General features: G+C 37.0%; 1 protein-coding gene across 1 annotated transcript; it reads left to right on the forward strand.

The window, feature by feature from the left end:
- Window positions 1-499: 499 nt before the first annotated feature.
- TMEM144 (transmembrane protein 144) lies at window positions 500-10,947 on the forward strand (the record flags this gene model as incomplete). The annotated part of the gene is made up of 11 exons (XM_079534675.1): window positions 500-638; window positions 1,603-1,725; window positions 2,194-2,293; window positions 2,804-2,884; window positions 4,488-4,569; window positions 5,286-5,359; window positions 6,141-6,259; window positions 7,440-7,559; window positions 8,026-8,123; window positions 10,092-10,145; window positions 10,864-10,947. 11 exons carry the CDS (start codon window positions 500-502, stop codon window positions 10,945-10,947), a joined length of 1,074 nt encoding a protein of 357 aa, XP_079390801.1.
- Between the last annotated feature and the right edge of the window lie 1,807 nt (window positions 10,948-12,754).

Here is a 12,754-nt window from a genome sequence, read left to right on the forward strand (position 1 = left end):
TCTGTGCCTATTTGTGACTTGGAGGCAGCGAGGTTGCAATTTACTCTAGCTTCTAGTAATAGTTTGATCTAATTTTCAAATCCCTGCTTTTTTACACACCTGTGTGACCAGTTTGCCTGCAGGAGTAAGAATGTGATGATTCAGTGTCTCCCTAGGCAGCAAGTTTTCCCCTTACTCACAGATTCAAATCTTCTGCACTCATGGCATCGTGTTTTCAGCCACAATTTCTGTGCAGTTACAAAGTGCGCTGATTATTGCGTGCATTTGTTCTTAATTGGCCTGTGATTACAAATGTGTGGCATGGGATTCCATCGTATAGTTCCCAGTTCTTTCAGACTTCTCAGAGAGAAACATTAGGGTCCTTTGAGTTGCAGGTTTCTGAAGTAGAGTGGTATTTTTTTATACTCACATATTTAATTCTGCTCTCTAATTTCAGAACCTTTCAAGACCTGCAGCACAAAAGAAAAGCTCTACAAAAAGAGACACCTTCAGAGCAAAAATGAGCTTTGAGAGAGCCTACAATGCCTTTAACATCAGCAATAGCACAGATCTAGCTATTGGATTTACCTCTTCCACAGTAGCTGTTCTTCTATTTGGGACAAATTTTGTGCCAGTTAAAAAATACGATACTGGTGACGGTAAACTTACCTACGTTTTTACTTTTATTACTTTTGCTAGTAGGAATAATATTTCACCTGCAAATGTGAATGTTTCTATAGATACATTTATAAGTATCAGTACAGTCTGGTTCAAACTTTCTTTCTGATGTTGGAGTATAAAGCAGTAATGCATTAGTTTAGGATACACTAAATCTCTTTTTAACAGTAATGATGATTTCATGAGCATCTTCCAGCAGAATGTGAAGTGTCCTTACTTTTACCATGCTGGGGACCCTCAAGTACATACATTTATATATACATATTTTATATACATATAAATATATATTTATAATAACACTGTAAAAGGCTTTCAGAGTGTTGCCCTTTGGTTGTGGACCTGAGACCAATCAGAAAAGGATATTTTTATACTTATAATTAGTAATGCTAATAAGAGGAAACATCATTTCTGTTTTCTTATAATTTCCTTAGAATGTTATCACTTTTATGGTACTGGTTTCATGTTGTATTTGCACGTTTATGTGAAGCATAGTCAGTAACCAATCCCCAGAGAAATGTATCTACAGCTGTGTCCTTTTAATGTCATTATGTGTATTACAGACTCTTCTTTTTTTTTTGTACCAACTGCAGTCCTAGAAAGACAAGGATAGTTTAAAGTAAAAGCCTTAGCTGGAATAAAGTTAAACAGTCTGCTTAGTTGCCCCTTCAGCGAAGGTTGATTTGTCCAAACTTTGTCATCCTCAGTGTATTAATGAGCTGGGCCCTGAAGGAGTTTTGTCTTGCTACTGGGGTGGTGGGAGAAGCTTTCAGTAACTTAATATCCTCTGTCAGAAAGCTATCAGAACTTTCATGCGTTTGGGGATTGGGCCTGTGTAAACGTTGCCCACCAATTTATTTTATTCTATTTTTTTTAATAGAGTGCATAGCACGGAATAGATTCCATGTTCTGCCATTTCTCTCTTGTGCACATTTGCTTTTTCCATAGGAATGTTCTTCCAATGGATTCTCTGTGCTTCCATATGGATAGTTTCTTTGGTGGTCAATTTAATCCAGAATTGCCCCCGCTTTTGGCCTTTGGCTATGGTAGGAGGCTTCCTGTGGGCTACAGGTAAGTGTTGCAGTCCTTGAGAAACAAAGTAATCCTAACTCATCACAAAAACAGCAATGAAACCATTTCCCTATATGAGGTAATGACTTGGCTTTTCTAGTCCTGCTATTAATGGAGCTTTACTTTTGGAGCAAGTATAATTGTGAATAGTAATACTGCATATGCTGGGTGGAGCTACTTAATGCCTCCAGCTTTTTATTTGATAAGCAGCAAATTTGCACCAAAAATAACTTTTAAAATGATGTTGAGGGAAGGTCTGTGATTTCAATGTATTTCTTTTTTAAAAAATGCTGTTGCTACCAACCTGTAATTGCCTCAATTGCATCCCCTTCTGAACATTCTCAGACTAAACTGAATCTCAAACCCCAAACTAAAATATGCAAGACCACAGTCTGGTTTAGAACTGATTTCAATTTTGGTGTTGTGGGTCATTGATTTTTATTTATTTATTTTTTCTTTCTTTTTCAGGCAACATCACAGTTGTTCCTATTATTAAAACCATAGGCTTAGCTCTTGGTCTTTTGATATGGGCTTCTTTCAATTTGCTGACAGGCTGGGCAAGTTCCAGGTAAGCATTTTAAATCATACGTTACTGATGTTTTTCTTTCCTTGTTAACAGCTAGAGTGTAAGCACCACTGCCAATAAAAAGGATACTTAAAAGATCTTTTCTTTCAGTGTGGAAAGTAGTCAGATTAATTATTTTATCTTTTTTTGTTTCCTTTGCCTCAATAGCAAGAAAATGCCCAGTCATGTTTATTAACATAATTGAGTAAATAAATAATGTGGATTTTTTACATAAAACTAGAGCACTTTCTTCTGCAGCATGGATTGATAAAACAATTCAAATTAACTTTGACTTTTAAATACCCAGATTTAAAAAAAAATAAATCGATTTCAATTAAGTTGAAGATTACTCTTGAATAAACGCGAATTTTTGCAAGCCAACTGAAGCATCGATCCAATATTTCTAATGTAAACTTCAGCTGAATTATTTCTGTGTATAAAGATTTTCAAGACTAGATGATAGTATTTGGTGTGCAATCAGTGCAGCTAAGAATAAATAGTTAAATATTTCAGGTTTGGATGGTTTGGAATTGACCCAGAAGAGGTAGCAAGACCAGTCTTAAATTATATTGGAGCCGGACTTTCACTGTTAAGGTAAAAAGTAATGATTAATTTTTGTAACATTAAAAATGTATTTTAGAACCACGGGGAAAAATGCAACCAGCAGGCAAATGGATTGAACTATTTTTTGCAGAGTGATTTACCACAACGTTTTTGAGTTGTCCATACCTGTTGTTTTTTTTTGGTTTCCATGCCTAGATTTCAGAACAGAAACATATTTTTATGCTGGTAGACGTGGTCAAGACAGATGTGTGGTGCACTCACTGTAGCAGCTCCCTGTCTACCTTCCCTCCAACAACTGCCAAACAGTGGCTTCCTTTGGGACCTTTGGAAGCACTTCTCGTTTTATTATTAGTTTATTATTTGTTCATGTTTTGAGCTAAACATAGAGTACCGATGGTCTTTGTTAGGTAGCAGTTGTCTCTGCTTTCCAGCTGATTGGCCAGGGAGGTTTTTCCAGGAGCAGAAGGGCAGCCCTGAATGCAATAGGCTTGCCATAGGCATGCTAAGCAATAGATGCACAAAATACCCCCCAAAAAATGCACAAAAGAAGAGAGTTAAGAACATGGGGGAAGTGGAGACCATCCTTGATTGCTGTGGCTTTTTCCCCATTAGCAGTGCTTGGTTTTGAGAGGTTTTCACTGAACGTAGCAGTGCTACTATTTCTGCCTGATAAATTCATTCAGCTCACCAGCTGCTTCCTGCCTGTTCCTGAGATATGAGGAAAAAGTGATCAACAAGGGAAAAGATCCTTACTAGACTTGTTTTCCTGGCAAGCTGCACAAAGCATATGCGTATTGTTCTGTAGAGCTCAGAAGCATGTGTTTCATTTTAGCCTCCTGGGTGGGACCTGTGCATGTTTACCTAGTCCCTCTGGAGGAAGCTGGCATCTTTTTGTGTCTCTCCATATGGCTTCAGTAGGAGATAAATCACTCCTCAAATGGAGGCTTTCTGTTTATGGCTACGAGAAAGAATTTGTAGAACATCAAATTATCTTGCTGAAAAATACTGAAAAGAAAACAATCCAGAACCAGACTGATTACATATACTTACCTGATTTCTGAGAGCTGGGGGTAAATTAGAAATGTTCCCCTTTCTTCTTTCTTTCAATCAGTCAGTGCATTGGAGCACCACTAAGCAATACCCCTTCTCCTCCTGCACGTGCATGAGACCCTGCAGGAGCAGTGTTCTCCCAGTTGCACATGATAGAAGACTCAGAAAGACTTAATTTCCCTTGGGAACAAATCCAGTTCTGTGCAGGTTGAAGTTTTTCCATATAGAATTTCTGTGCAGATGTTTGACCATGTGTGGTGCTGTGCCAAAAGGACTGTTATCTACCACAGCTAATATTAGCATGTGTCTGTAACCACGCCACAGAAAGGAGACGTTTCAATAGCATTACATAGAAGAGAGAACATTAAAGACTAAAACAAGATCAATCTGGTTTACTTCTGCTGAAGTGGTTTGTTAAAATTATTCAAAGCAATTGCATTTAAAAAATGTATTGAATTGAGTCTGGGATAGTAATGACAATAAACTAGCATGCTTCCAAATACACCTTTTGTTTCTGGACACTAAATGTTATATCCTTGTGATCTGACTTGTAGTAATCATTGGTATGTTTTTCTTTTCTGAGTGCTGTCATATTTTTTTTTATCAAAACTGAAGTCCAAACATCTTCAGCTTCATTAGAAAGCACGCCATTACTGAGAGAATCTGTAAGTACTCTGTAGTTGTTACTTTACAGCAGTGAAAATATGTAACCATTTAAAAACAACAGCAAAAAACTGCATGAATGTTAACATACTTTGTTAAAGTTCATGGTAAACTACATGAAACTGTATAAATATGCATTGATTATATTGTATTTGTGTATTCAGTCAAACGTGAGCAACAGAAAAGGCTTTCCCAAATGTTCTTTCTCAGCTTTATTACTTAAAAGTACTTATTGCAGAGTTGCAGACATTTCTTCCCTCTCTGAGAAGAGGAAGCTATTTTAATAGAGACTTAACTATAATAGCAGGAGAATGCTTAGTGGGAAGGTAACTGAGTGCTTAAGTGTTCTAGATTTTTGCCACGTTACAGAACCAGTCCCTGATCCACAGCACACGACAAATTTTGGAAGGCAGATGTGCATTTGGATTTTTAAAATGCTTGTGAGTGCTCTGTAACGTAGGAAAGCCAAAATCCATAGGCAGTCATTTACAGACTTGGAGATGGATCCAATTATTACTGTTAGGTTTGTTCTTTTTTTTTTTTTTTTTTCCTGAAATGATTTTTCTTTATTCAAAGCATTTGTGTAAATTCCTCTTCTTTTTCCTTCCATTATCATTTTCTCAGAGCAGAATTGCTGTATTAATATGATGTCTGAGATGCCGTTTTCTTTTTAAAGGGAAAAAAGCAGGACTGAGTAAAAACTCTACTTTTTCTACAGTCTGTTAATGCTTCTGAAGACACCTCTGATGTCTCATGGGTGACCAATCTTTCTCCAGTAAAAAAAAGATTTGTGTAAGTCATTAACAGAGAAAGTAATTAAACACACAATAAGAACATAATTTGTTAATTTGTTTTGCAGGCATAGTCATGCTCTAACAAACAATACACATGTCTGTATATGAATAGCTAAGCTAGTTGGATAATTTTCTTCTGTGTTCAGTGTGTTTTACCCTACCAAAGAACAACATTTGCAAAGTAAACATCAATAGCAATTAAGTAATTACAGAGCTGGTTTATATCATGTTGTTGATTGGCACCCAGCATAGAAGGATTCCATGCTTCCAGGTGTGGTTTCCAGATGAAAACACCTGCAAGAAGCATGGCAACCTGGTAACTAAACAGCAGAAATGGTCCAAGGTGGAATTGGTAGCTAGCAAGGGGACTGCTGACAGCTGAGGCCCCAGTTATCTGGAAGTGGAGAAGGGGTGCATTATCCTTGAAATCTTTATGTGGAAAACATTGGCTGCAAAGTGAAGCTGAGAGCGGGCGCATTTTTAACTGTATCTTTTGTTTTCTCCTAGCTTCACTTCTAAAGAAATATTGCTTGGTTGATGTGGTTAATACTGGTTGCAGGTTCTTGACACAAGAGTTGTCTGTATTACTTGGCCATGAGGTGCAGGAAAACTAAGTAACTGTTTTGAACAAGTTCTGCTTTTAAAAAAAAAAAAAGATGTGCTAACATACCATTTTTATGGCATTGCTGGCAATTTTCTTAGATGTTTTAGGTGTGTTACTTACTTCCCTAATTAACACCAGGCTGTTCTCTTTTTCCTGATTTTTGCTCTTTTTAAAGAGGATGTAGCCTAGCTGTCATAGCTGGAGTACTCTACGGTTCCAGTTTTGTACCAGTACTTTACATCAAGGACCATGGAAGAAGAAATGGAACAATATATGCAAGAGCAAGTCAATTTGGTAAAGGCTAATAAGCCCTTCTGCTTTATGATATTATTACACAGCAGTCTTCTGCTTTCATAAAGGCACAGGATGAAACTGTACTGCTGCAAGTGCAGTGACAAAACAAAGTTCTACACCACCTTACGTGTTATCAAATCTGTTGCCATCTAAATACTAGAGCTCCCTTTTTCCCAGAGGTGACTTACACCATTAAAGGAACAGTGAGAAACAACCCAGAAGATACCATCCTTATCTCACTTCACATCTTACCAAATGTAGCTAACATTTTCAAAGTACCAGGTTCGTATGCCAGGAACATGAGGGACAAGAGCTCACTCAGCTGCCAAGTTAGTGCACTAGTAATGGGAAAGAAGACAGAACATAATTAATGAGCAGAAGAGATATACAGAAGTTTAAGTAATTAACGTCGTATTGCTTTTTAAATGGAAGCCTTTTGTTGAAGTGTAACAATGAACTTCATGTATTCCCAAACTAGATACAATGTGTTATTATTGTAGTTGCCTTTTCTGATGAGGACTTGCAGGTGGGAGGAGATGGAAATTACCTTGCTATATGCTTCAGCTTAACCACCTTGGGAATGTTTTATTTAGCACCTACCCAATATGTAAAGGGTTGTTGTTAGTGATTAGAGTGATCAAAATTGTGATGCATTCTTCAAGATAAGAAAGAAAGAAAAAAAGGCCATGTTTATCTTCCCTGGTATCAGTTGGTGTGCAGTTATCTGTGCAGTCACATGTGCAGTTTTAAATGTATGACATGAAATGAAAGGACTATCTACAGGAGTGCAAATGTAGATGGTTAAGAGAGGATGTGGTTATGTAAAACAACTCCCCATCACTTTTGTGGCCTCATTTAAGGGTTTTCTCAAGTTTTTTATAAATTAATTCAGTTGCTTGACTAACAGTTACAAAAAATAACTCACAGGAATGCATAAAGGCTTGTGATAAATGCTGAAGTCAGTGCAACATTTAATTCATGTTTAAGAGAATGTGTATGACTAACCAAATCTATCCACAGTCAGACTGTTACGTTACTCATAACCACAATTTGAACCTGAGTTGTTAGCAGTAGCATTTTACGTATTTTTGTCTGTAGGAATAGAATCAGCTAAATAAATGTAGTTAAAATTAATAGCTGGTATTTTAGGCTAATAACAATTTCTCAATTTCTCTCTCAGATTTAGATTATGTTTTTGCACACTTCAGTGGAATATTTCTTACAAGTACCATCTACTTTTTGATCTACTGTGCAGTCAGGAAAAACAAACCTAATGTTTATCCCCAAGCCATATTACCAGGTATGTCGTACTGTTCAATTAGTAGCTAATGACTGTTAGTTCTTTGTACTTCTTTGCAGTGACTACTTCAGTCTGTGTACTGGAGCTGTAGTTAGCCTTTGAAGTCTCTTCATTTGACTTTGGTTTGAAAGATACTCCTATTAGGTTAATTAAAGTTAGGACAAAACCTTAATTTTGCTCTGATCTGGAAAGTGACATTGCAAGTGGTGGATTTTCAAAAACTAGCTCTGCCTTAGAGGATAACACACTGCCCAGGAAAGCTTGAACTTCAATGATAATTTGCTACTTCAGTTGAGGTGGCTGATTTTATCCCTTGAGCTTTGGTCTGGGTTATCAGAGCTAGCTTGTTAGAGTAGTTAATGTACTAAAATGTTCAGTTTTGCTATTATGCTGTAAATACAGATGTTTCACAAATGGCTGTCTATACTTCTCTGTACATGTTTTTGATCTGAATTTATTTTTCTAGGGTTTGTTTCTGGTTTGCTTTGGGCTGTAGCCAATTGCTGCTGGTTCATCGCCAATCACTATCTCAGTGCTGTGGTCAGCTTTCCAATAATTACTGCAGTAAGTATATAACGACAAAATCTCTGACTAGAATTGAAGTGAAAGTTCTTTTCCTGCTATTTGTGGAATTAAGATGAAATTTTGGCACACCTAGGGCTTTTTTTTGCCTCTCTTGCTTGTCTGTGCTAGCCTTTGTTTTATTGGAAACTTTCACGACTGTGACAAGCACCATTTTGGCCAGTGAAAAGTGGAGGAGTTGAAAGTAAGTGGAGCTGAAAGTCCAATTTAAAGTGGAGGAGTTGAAAGTAAGAGACTTCAAACTGTGTTGAAGCCAGTGCTCTGGAAACATAACTGTATCAATATGAAACAGTGAACTGAGGTGATCAAAGGCAGAGAAGTTACATACTTTCATCTCACCAAGTATATATTGCTCTGGATTTTTTTCTATTGTTTTGCTTAATTCAGTCAAGTATTTTTTACCACAGTTCCTGAACACATTTAACAGCATTTGAATTGCTGAAAATAATTTTCTTATACCTAGGCAGGGAAAATGGCTGTTGGATTCCTGCTTATGATGCTGTACCTTTCAAACTGTTAACATCCAGAAGTTGCATAAATTCCATCACTGTGTACAAATTTGCTGTTGCTCTCTCAGGAGTCTACTGAACGGTACTGCAAAGCTGGATAACTTCTGGCAAATTGAAGTTTATAAGTATCAAAATCAATGTTCTGCTGAACAGCTCTATTTTGAAGAGGAAAAAAAAAAACTAATGAAACAATAGGGATTAAAGTTTGCTTCAAGATGCAGTTAGTCAAAATAAACTCTGCAGTATGCAATGAAAAAAAAAAACTTGGCATCATTCTAATTACAAACTGAAGGATTAGTGGAAAGCAGCTTTAGTAACTTTGGTTATCAGCATACGTAAAGGGCAAGGATATAAAATCACTAAATGAAACATTTTAAAGACAGCACTGATGAGAAGCTGCCTGTCTTTCACTGCAGTTTTGGAATTGCTCCTTTACTTCGCCCTGGAGGGAATTTCAGTTATTCACCACGTCCCTTTCACAATTTGTCTCGTTTAAAAAATGCATTCCTCTGGCAATGTAAGTTATCTAGACAGTGAAATAGCACCTTAGTTATTATGTAAATAATACTTTGCAATTTCACTCAGAAATAGCATGTGCAAACACACTCAGCATTAGGTACTGTTGTCTCCTGGTATAAATTTTTGTCCTATTGAGTTTACTTAAGACAGGGAGAGGAAGATGGCTGTCTAAACATCTGTCAGGTGTTTCAGAGAGCAGCTGTAATGAGAAGCATTTGCAGAGAGTTTCAGACATTTTCTTATCAGACGTGAGAATTCAGGTCATTGCACACAGAGGAGATAAACTGTATTACCAGGAACGTCTGGAAAATATCATTGTGTGCCACTGTTTGCTGTTAGCTAGGAAACCTGTAAGACAACATCACAGATAAAACACTAGTTTTCCTGACCTGTCTTAACTGTCTGGCTTTGTGCTTTGTCCAGATCCCTGAAATACAGGAAATAACCTTAATTTTCCAGTGTCTTGATATCATACCGAGTGATAAAATCAAACTTTGTTGGACAGGTTAGTCGCAGTAGAGAAGAATATCCTTGATGGCTGCCAAAAAAACCCCTGAATAATCCTCTGAAATGTGGTGATAGATGAAAGTCTGTAGTTTGGACATACTATTTGGAGACTCTAAAAGAACATGTAACAGCTAGTGCAGACTCCGCAGTGTAATTCAGAAAGAAATTATGCCCTCTGTAAAAACAGTCTTTTACTTCTTTAGCCCTTCTTGATTATTTATTGTATCTTACCTCCTAGGGTAAGGTACAATCACTTTGGTGATGGTAATGCTTTTTCCATGAATGCTGTAATAATACGGGATGGAAATGCATAAACTTGCTATCCAATTGAAATGCAAGCACCCTTAAAACAATAATGAGAATGTGGCACGTTTTAACGAAATTCTGTAATGTACAAATGAATCTTATTCTTCAGGGTCCTGGCCTCATTGCTGCAATGTGGGGAGTCCTTGTATTTAAAGAAATCAAGGTAATCTTAGTAGGCCTTTTACCTAGTCTCTCTTGTGGTTGTGTGTAGCTTATAGAGCAGCATTACTTGATAAACAGCTGTCTCTCTTCAATTTCTCCACCTTACAAGTATTGCATTATGAAGCTGACAGTCGGGTCGTGCAGTAATAAGTTTTCCAAGAAAAATGAAGAACTTTGAACAAAGGAATGAAGATTGGAATTCCAGAGCTATGAGCAGCAGGGGGGGTAAATAAAAGCTGTAGCATTGTCAAGAAATGGGATGCCAAGCATAACCTTTATTTGAGCCAGTTCTTTCAGTGGGAGCAGGGAATTTAGCAGTTGTCCAAAGATCACATGGACTAATAAACCAGGATCAAATCCTCCAAAGGACCAAGCAGTGAGCGTCCTTCTGATGGGCAATACAGAGATCCTTAAACTGATATGCACAGAACAGGCTGAGTTACTAGATATTAACATGACACGGCTGACATGATTTTTCTTAATGGAATTTGAAGCATAGCAGTGTAGCCTAAAATTTCCTTAGCTATTCTGTACAAGATTCATAGTGTGTGTAATTTGCCATTACGGATGAGATTATGAGATTAGCTTTTCATGCAATGGATAGATTTGTTTTATCATAACATTAAACCCTATTTTTTTTAGTTTCTTTTTTTTTTTTTTTTTGTGAAGAGATATAAATTATGATGTATTTTTCTTTTTCTCTCCTTTCATCTATCCAGGGCCTGAAAAACTACGTATTACTCTCAGTAGCATTTTGCATCATTTTGGCTGGATCGCTCTCCACAGCTTTTTCTAAAGTTTGAAGATCTTCTTACCAGTAGATGGTGCTGCTGTCTTGTATAATCAAAAGCACAGCTGTGTGTGTCAACGACTGTTTGCAAAATGCATGTCCAACGTTTAGCATAACTTTTTTCAGGGAAGTTAAGAAAAAAAAAAAAGAAAAGCTTTAGCAGGAAAGAAAACCTGGAAATGTTTATTTCCACATTTCAAGGATATCAAAGGATCTTATTAAATAAAGCCAGATGATTGTATAGTTAGTGATTTTGTTGGTTTAGGTGTGAAACTTGCAACACCATAAATTCCAATTCACTGCTGTGATGGTGGAGAAAGGGAGCCAATATTCTGTGTGTGTTTACTAATTCATCTTATTCCAATGCTGTCTTATTGATTTGACTGTATTATGTCTGGAAATACTTGTGTTTTGGAACATAAGATTCAAAGATGTGAAACTTGTTTCTTATTTAGAGGCATTATTCTTTAAAGATAACAATTCATATAAAAATATTCCAATCATTGCAGATTGGAAGTTTTGAAGGAAATGCAGAAAGAAAAAAAGAAGGTACTGAAAAATAAACTAGTGCTTGCTGCTACTCTCTTTGTTCAAATGCCATAACATTATGTAGAAATCATGACCGTGGTATGAATTGTTGGGGTTTTTACTGAGCTCTTGTTGAGTGGACTAAATCTGTCTAGAAAAGTGCAACACTCAGACTGCAGTCTTAGGGGGAAAAAACAAAAACAAGAAGAGCAGCAGTGTGACTATGTTTTCCATCTACTTTATAAGCTCTACTCATGGACACACATGATAACATGACGTGCTTTAATACCACAGCTTGAAATTTGTAGCGTGTTGAGATTACATTGTAATTTCATTCAAGGTTTAGTCTGGAAAAATCACAGAATGGATTGGGTTGGAAGGAACCTTAAAAATTATCTGGTTCCCACTGCTGTGTAATCTATCCCCAGCTGTGCTAGGAATAAACAAGCAGCATTGCTTGAACTGGGGGACCTAGTTTACCTCTAACCTTGACCACCTGTTTCCCATCTTCACTACATGAAGTAGTGCTGTAGGCCCTGTCTGTTTCTATAGTTTCCTCTTTTGTTTGGTGCTGTGAGTATCCTGAGTGGAGGTGTCTTGGGTTCAGATGTTTGCTCTGTCTTGAGGGATGCTCGTAAGTTCATGTGTGGTGTGGGCCCAGTATTTTTCTACCAGATTGGATTGTAGGAAACATTTGAATCTACTAGGGCAGGAGCAACTTTGCACTTCCTCTTTTCTGCAAAGCATTATTTGGCTTTCTGGAACAAACCCACATGCAATTTTGTACAGTCTTCCAGTCTGTATTGTAAAGCTATGAGAAGGGACAACTTAATTGCTTATTGTTAGGGCAGTAATTACAATTCTTGTTTGGGAAGACTCAAATATTGGCTTTGTTAAATGTTTTTTAGCACATTTCCTATTTGATTTGCCTTTTTGCCTTGCAAATGGGAAAATTAAAAAAAAAAAAAAAAAGAACAAACCACCATTTCTTTGCAGCTCTTATCTATTAAAAAGCCGTTATGGTAACGCGTCAGGAGGTTTGGTTTAAACATGTATTTATTCCAAACTATCTTTTCAAGGTGGTCACGTGGAATATTATGAAGACAAGTATTCCACTGATTTCTGAGATGCTCCTGAAGTTTGGAATATGAAATACAGCTTTAACGTTGAAATGCTGAACCCACAGAGTTCTGTTTATAGAGCTGTTTATACACAACAGCCTGACAGCAAATGTCTAATGAGAGAAAATTCTGCAGCTGATCTAAATGACCATGGCTCTGCTTATATCAGCA

This window comes from Tetrao urogallus (assembly GCF_951394365.1).
Source record: "Tetrao urogallus genome assembly, chromosome: 4".
In the NCBI taxonomy this organism is placed as follows: domain Eukaryota; kingdom Metazoa; phylum Chordata; class Aves; order Galliformes; family Phasianidae; genus Tetrao; species Tetrao urogallus.